At 38.7% G+C, this 8,354-nt stretch overlaps 1 protein-coding gene across 1 annotated transcript; it reads left to right on the top strand.

Annotated features, from left to right (window-relative positions):
• Positions 1 to 4,317: 4,317 nt before the first annotated feature.
• LOC149094304 (uncharacterized) lies at positions 4,318 to 5,826 on the top strand. Its single transcript, XM_089266102.1, has one exon. The coding sequence runs from the start codon at positions 4,318 to 4,320 to the stop codon at positions 5,824 to 5,826; it is 1,509 nt and encodes a 502-aa protein (XP_089122228.1).
• The last annotated feature ends 2,528 nt before the right edge of the window (positions 5,827 to 8,354 follow it).

Raw genomic sequence — 8,354 nt, forward strand, 5'->3', positions numbered from 1 at the left:
CACTCAGAAAGAGGTAAAGAAACTCCCTAAGAGAAAGGACAGGAAAAGGGCTAAGTCAAAGGAACCAGACCCGTCTAGTGATGAGGAATACGATCGAAGCAATGATCTTGAAGTAATGGAATGGGATGTACGCAGAGCTACGATGAAACCGAGGAAACCGGTAAAACCAAAGAGCAAGGAGCCTGCTGCCAAAACAAAGCCACTCCTGAAAGATACCAGAAAGGAAACAAAGGGCAAGCCAACTGAAGATAGGGAAACTGACAGTAAAGTCAACCCTTCAGCTGAAAGAAGTAAACAAGGAGTTAAAGACAAGATAACGAATAATGCTGCAGAAGCTCAAGTCTTATCAGATCCTCAACCTAGCGAAATTAAAACTAGTTCTGGTAGAAAGGAAAATGACAGCACAAAATATCAAGACAAAATATTTAATGTTCTAAAGAAGAAACTCACTATCGATATGGAACACGAAATCACAAGTATAATAGAAAAAGAATCGGAAATTGCTGATAACCTGTCTGGTAAAGGTGATGGACTACCTTCGCTTAAGGGAAACAAGTACACAAATAACAATACGCGAAGCACACAGACTCATCTCAAGGATGTACAAAACATCTGCATCTTCTTATAGGGAGTGGAAAGATAAAATTGAGGAGAAAAGGAAAAAGGAAGCAGACAAGTCCAGTTGGAAAGGTTGGGAAGACCGTAACGTTTTGAACCAACTCAGTATGATTAGGGAAATCACAAAAGAGGATAAGGTCCTAGGCTCCATCCTGAAAAACGCAAACGCGATAATAGGAGGCCTACAGAACTCAATTGTAAGCCTCGAAATATGGAAGAGAGAGCACTCTAAACAGTGCTTACCCTTGTTGTGCAAATCCATGAAAATGGAAGAACAATCCCTTGTGAGATTCATCAATGAAGGTCCGAGCTTAGCTAATCCTGACAAGGACACCAACCTGAAACCAAAAATAAAGATAGAGGGCGGCCAGACAGCATCAAGGAAAAAGGAAAAGGATGGGTACAAAGAGATACCAGGATTTGGGTATTTTTCAGCTGAAAAGTATCAAGAAATACCTGAACCCTTTAGAAAGGGGACGATAGCGAGCGGAATCCAAGTAATACCCTATCAGTTCCTGAAAGAAGTTCACTCATTCAAAGATATACCGCCGCCAGAAGGAAAGCTAATGCGATTAATCTGCCTAGAGGAAGGGTGCAACTGGTTGGCGAAAGACAGCAATAATACAGGGTACCACTTCAAAAGGTTCCATCCTGGGAAAAAGTGGGGCAAGACCAAGGTCCCATGGGTTTACATCGACGAAGATGCCTATGAGATAAGGCACTCACTTTACCTAAAGCAGCTGGAGATGAAAAAACAAGAAGAAGCGCTAACAAGAAAGCTGGAGGAGATGGATGAAGAACAGGAACAGGAGTAGGGTACTCCCTAAGCCTAGTCATCACACTTAAGACCCTCCGAGGTCAATACTGATAAAAATGAGTTTTTGTAAATAATCATCGAATGTAACCCCCATATCATAATGTTCCTTTCATAACACACACATTGTACTCATTAAGAATTGTATTTTATTAGATTTCTAAAGCCTCACTAACATATCCTTAATCATTATTAACAAACAAGCAATCCACAACAATATCACTTTGTTTTTTCCCTAAAAGCAATTGGCAATTGTCAAGTAGAATATCCAGACCTGAAAGTATGCATGTATTTACCAGTCTAAGGAGATTCAAACGGAAGAGTCCTATGTAAAGGGAGGTTACTCAAAAACGATGAAACTGGGGACGTCAAGAGGCAAAGAGGGATTGGCAAATTCCTTAAAGCTTATACATAGGGTGCAGTCGATTAGCACTGGGAGAAGAAGATACCAGGCCGAAAGTAGGGATAAAAAGCTGGAAGCTAACACAGCCCAAAGTAAAGCAAAAACCTTGTAGGGTAGAAGCACTACAAATAGGGAGATTGTAAACTGCTAGTGGCTATCTTATAAACCAATGAAGAATACAGCGCAGAAAGCCTTACAGCAAGGGAAAGCAAATTCCTAAATTCGCTAACTATCTCATACCAAGAACATGTGTTAATCAAGAATGTTGCAAAGTATTTGAACCCAGGCGTAAGAACGAAGTGAAACTGATAAAGCTGATGGCGAACAAGCACTATTCAGGCTTCGGCAACTGGCATAAACGAAAAGAAAAGTTAAAAGAATAGCTAGTAGCTATAATAGTGTTTTAATCTAACATACCTTATATCCTGCCACAAAGTAAAACTACGCGTAGGGGGACGGAAGGCTGAACTGTTTTCGCACAACGAAGAGGCAAATAAAGAATCCAGCTACACAAAAGCGGGCTTCAACATTTGATAAAACTGATAAAGAATAAACCGTTGGAAGGTTATGTTGAATTTACAGACAAAATTGAATACACAAAACCGATGGAGAACAAAAGGAGCATTCTGAGGTTCACTGATAAAGATGGAAACAAATATAGCTGGCTGTATAGAGAAAGAACTTCCCTAGGAAAAGACTATCTCTAGATGGATATGCGAAGACGGAAAGGGATAACCGCCAAAGCAGCAAGCTGCCTACAGCGAGGGTAGCCCAAACTTACGAAACTGTAAGGAATGAGGTGCACGTAACAAACAAAAAGAACCTTTTAAAACAACAAAGGCCACAAGCAATCACAATAAGAAGAGTTAGACACATACACTCAACGTTTATGAACAACTACACATAGGGAGCTGATTTATGGATTTATCTCCATGGAGGGAAGTGGACGAGCACTCATAAACTCGTACACTGTTAATGAACAAACCATCAAAGAAATGACCTTTTATCATGAACCTCCTAAACATGATGATAGGCATTTCAGTAGGGAGTAACACTAGTCAAAAAGGCCGAGTCAAGATCAAACACCAAAATCCAACATTAAAGTCACACCTAGAAGGGCGGACGGGCGGAGGACTAGGGAAGGAGAAATGTTTTTAACACTATTAGTTAAAGTTTCATTTATATTTGTATAGTTATACTTTATATTCATTTTCATAGGGAGGGCCAAAACCCCCCTATCTATTCTTGTTATACATGTAACCAAACTAACCAAGATTTTATGTACTCTAACAAAAACTTTTTATACTTACTAATACCTTATTTGGGTAAAATAATGATTGTAAACCTATCCATAGGGTCTCTGGATGTGGGGAGACTGATAGGAGCCGCAACTGTGAACTTATTGCAGATAGAGGCTTTCTTATGTCACCCTACACCTAGGTGTCCTATGGATAGGGTAATGTTAAATGTGTTTTAAATCAATAATGAAAATTGTAAATACGCCTGGCTCAAGTAGCTAGGCCCCTATATTTAGTTTTAATTAATAAACCGTGAAGGGATAGGGGGAAACCCCTATCCTGGAACTATTTTACCTGAAAAAAAAAAAAAAAAAAAAAAAAAAAAACCTAACCTAACCTAACCTAACCTAACCTAACCTAACCTAACCTAACCTAACCTAACCTAACCTAACCTAACCTAACCTAACCTAACCTAACCTAACCTAACCTAACCTAACCTAACCTAACCTAACCTAACCTAACCTAACCTAACCTAACCTAACCTAACCTAACCTAACCTAACCTAACCTAACCTAACCTAACCTAACCTAACCTAACCTAACCTAACCTAACCTAACCTAACCTAACCTAACCTAACCTAACCTAACCTAACCTAACCTAACCTAACCTAACCTAACCTAACCTAACCTAACCTAACCTAACCTAACCTAACCTAACCTAACCTAACCTAACCTAACCTAACCTAACCTAACCTAACCTAACCTAACCTAACCTAACCTAACCTAACCTAACCTAACCTAACCTAACCTAACCTAACCTAACCTAACCTAACCTAACCTAACCTAACCTAACCTAACCTAACCTAACCTAACCTAACCTAACCTAACCTAACCTAACCTAACCTAACCTAACCTAACCTAACCTAACCTAACCTAACCTAACCTAACCTAACCTAACCTAACCTAACCTAACCTAACCTAACCTAACCTAACCTAACCAACCAACCGTGCTCTCAACCCATAAACATCATAAAATTGTGCTCCTCAATTAATTAGTTTTAATTAGTGTTAAAATTGATTATTAATTTTTGTTTTTGTTAAATTCTTTTTTATGAGTGTCTGGGCTATCTAAATATACCCGGATTGTCCCAAAATACCCAAAGTTCGGCCTTTTACGGCCATTTTATTTTTTACCTGTGTTAAAAGGTGATGCCTGGTGTGTCACCTTTTATTAAGCTTTCAAGGATGTCTCGTCCTAAACCTTCTATTAAAGAGCGATTACGCTTTGATGTGCCTTTTAGCCCGATTGTAGTTGGTAATAGACCTAATTCGGCCCCACCAACTACTGACCCAACATCATCAACCGCTCGAAGCGGCCTTCAGGTCGACGCCGTCAATGCCGTCGCGTCAGTCGCGTCAAGTCATGGCAGTAGTAGCCCCACCTTATCGCCTCACAATTCAACCATGGTCTCATACCCTGTTACCGCTGAAGATCTTGATAACCCATTAGATAAATTATTGTTCCATGTGAACCGAATTGGCCTAAATCTCGGAGAAAGCAGAAACATAAGAGGAGATCTAAAAGTCAATATGGAAGAATCGATTGCTAAGGCTAAAGAAATATTGATATCACTGAGAGAAGGTATTAATAAAGAAGAGTCCACAATAGGTGTTAGTACGTTTGTTAAGTCAAAGGTAAACACCACAAACAAACAGATTAATACCACAAACAACAAAGACTCAGAGTTGGAAAAAAGAATGGCGAAACTAGAAGAAGGCATGCAAAAGAACAATGAGCTACTTCAAGCTTTTATTCATAAATCAGCACCAACAGAGAGAATTTATCACAAAGATTATCCAGCACTAGGAACTGCAGCCACATATGCCGAAAAAGCGAGAAAAAAGCCCATCATGAAAAACAAAGTGAATTTGGTGGTGAGGTTTCAAGAAAACACAACAAAAGAGGCAATTAGAGAGGCAATAGATTCATTGGACCCAGAAGAAAGAAACATTAAAGCCAACAAGCCAAGATATTTATCAAAAAACACGATAGCCATCGCATGTGAGACCGAGAAAGACAGGAAAGGCTTAGCAGCTTTGATAAAAGAAAAGGTCACGAATGCAGAAACAGAAGACATGAAATTGTCACAGCCACACATCATTATTCGGAATGTTTACAAAGGCATGGATAATGAAAAGATTCTACAGGCAATATATAGGATACATCCAGCTTTAATAAAACAAGGAAAAAGAATCGGTGAACCAGCAGCGGAGAGTCAGACAACGTCAGGTCCTAGCAGTCAAGTCCCGTCAGTCACGTCAAGTCAGGTCAATACAGAAGAAGTAATCCAAATAATCAAAAGAAATAACACAAAGAATCCCAAGCTCTGCAATATTATTGTAAGAGTACCAACAGCAGCTCACCGAAAGCTTATGCAAGACAGGCGAATCAATATAAAATTCTACAGCTACAACGTACAGAATTATATTCTGGTTACGCAATGCTTTAAATGTAGTGGCTTCGGTCATACAGCAGCCAACTGTACATCAAATAAGACATGTCCCAGATGCTCGGAGAGCCATGATATTAAACAATGCCAACAGAAGGAACCAGCGAATTTCAAATGCTGCAATTGCGACAAAAGGAATAAGCAACTCAACAGGAACGAGCCAATCAACCATGCTACCGCTGGAAAAGAATGCCCGATATACCAAGAAATGATGAAACGTATTCACGAAAGAACTGCGTATTAATCAGATTATGAACAATAACATAATACAAGAAAAAGAATTTAAAATAATGGTAGCAAACACAGCGAAAATGAAAAGTGCATGGCATCAAGCCACCCAGTTGATGGAGAAACTGTCGATCGATGTCGGAATGATTACAGAACCAAGTATTGATGCACTAAATCCTACTCAGAAGAACAACAAAAATAGAAGCATTATGTTTACAAAAAACAAGAACAATTTAATTACAAAGGATATTAATGATGCGACACCTGATTTAACATCTGGGTTCATTATGGTTGGCAAGGTAAACATTATGTTGACAACAGTTTACTGGGCCAAAGAAAAGAAATTTGCAAATTTGGAAGAAGAAATGAAAAAACACATCCCTTCAGACAAAAACATAATACACATTATAGCCGGTGATTTCAATGCCCGCCATCCTAATTGGGGTTCATCAACGGAAAATAAGCGAGGGACTAAAATTAATCAATTTCTAATTAACCAGAATTATCATCCTATACTGGAAGATGAAACAGCAACATTTGAAACGCAAAGAGGTGACAGGCACATCACGTCAAACATTGATGCTGCGTACATCACGTCAAGTCACGTCAAGTCAGTCAAAGATATATATGTGCTGCAAGATGGAATCCCAGCCAGTGACCATCACCCAATTATAATCACATTAGATATGGATAATAACAAAAACGCATACGAAAAAATCATAACAGACTGGGAGCTGTTTGAAGATAAAATTGCTGAAAATGAAACTTTACGCCAACTTGGCGAGAAGTCTATCAAGAACGAGATCGAATTGGAAGCAGCAGCAGAATGTCTGGAGGTAGAAAGTAAAAAAGCATTGAAAGAAGCGTCGAAGACAATACAAATTAGAAACTCTGCTAAGAAAAGTGAAGATTTGAAAAAACTCAACAATGAGCTGAAAATCCTGAAGAAAAAATGGCGAAACGCAGGATCTGTACGAAAAAGGCAGATCTGGATGCAAATATGCAAAATCAATCAAGAAATCAAAAGAGAGCTAATAAAAGATAAAGAAAAGCAATGGGAAAAACATATTGCCAATCTAAATGAAGAAGGAGCGTGGAACAAAGTAAATGATATAATAAAAGAAAGAGCCAGGTACAACATGAGAGGAATAGATGAATCCACGACAGCAGACGAACTAGTAGAGATGATTGCAGAGAAATTTTTTCCAACTTCGTTGAAGTCACTTCCACCAAGTCACGTCACGTCAGTCAAGTCAAGGTCGAATAAAGAAGGTGTGAATTGCAACGAAATAACCACTGTATTCACATCGATATCACATAAGAAAGCTCCTGGGCATGATGGTCTCAATAGCAAAGCTTGCGAAATAATCAGCTTGAATCACCCCAACACACTTAAAAATATCTACGACTCATGTATTGAGTTAGACAGATGGCCATTAAGATGGAAAATAGCGATTGTTAAACCGATTCCGAAACCAGGCAAAACTGGAAATTTTATTGATACAATTAGGCCCATTGGCCTTCTTCCAGTCTTCAGCAAGGGTTTAGAGAAAATACTAACGGATAGACTAATTGAACACCTCTTGGAACATAAACTCATCAACGAAAATCAATTCGGCTTTCTACCCGATAAGTCAACTGAAAAAGCCTTACAATCAATCCAACAAAGAATTGTCCTCAATGATTTACAGAAAAAGAAAGTTCAAGCCCTCATCGGATTAGATATTAAGGGAGCTTTCGATAATGTCAGTTGGAATAGCATAATAAAAGAACTTGAAGAAAAAGAATGGCAATACACAGGGCTACTATCCAGTTACTTAAGTCAACGTCAAGTCAAAATATCCTGGCTCACGTCAAGCACGTCACGTTACGTCAATAAAGGCTGCACGCAAGGTTCACCAATATCACCAGTTCTATGGAACCTGATAATAAACATTCTTTTAAATAAGCTTCAACAAGAAGGTATTGATGCACAAGCTTATGCCGATGATCTAATTATTCATATTGCGGCTGAGAAAGAAGAAGATATCGACCTTAAGGTCCTAAAGGCAATCAAAACCGCAGAAGTTTGGAGTGCTGAACAAAAACTTGAGTTCAGCGCATCTAAATCAGAAATCATGCTCATTAACTGCAAACAAGCACATGAATATAAAATGAAAGATGAAATGATTCCAATCGTTAAGCAAATGAGGATACTCGGAGTTATTTGGAACAGCAAAAATAACTGGGCTAATCATCTCAAATTGATAAAAGAAAAGGCGAATAAACAATTCAATGCGGTTCTGCGAGCTTCATCGAAGAAATTCGGAACGACCGTCAAAATACTGCTTGATATATACTCTAGAGTAGTCATACCCAACCTCATCTATGCAAGCCCAATTTGGTACGATGAAACCAACAAAAGCACAATGCAGACACTCAAAAGAATCGAAAGAGACTTTCTCTTGAGGATTCTCAAACCATACAGAACGATAAAGAGTGAAGACTTGTTATACCTATCAGGAGTAACTCCAATCAACTCCATTGCCCTTCAAAGAAAAAGAT

This window comes from Tetranychus urticae, chromosome 1, assembly GCF_039701765.1.
Source record: "Tetranychus urticae isolate SD_2017Ah chromosome 1, NJAU_TeUrti_SD_1.0, whole genome shotgun sequence".
Lineage (NCBI taxonomy): Eukaryota > Metazoa > Arthropoda > Arachnida > Trombidiformes > Tetranychidae > Tetranychus > Tetranychus urticae.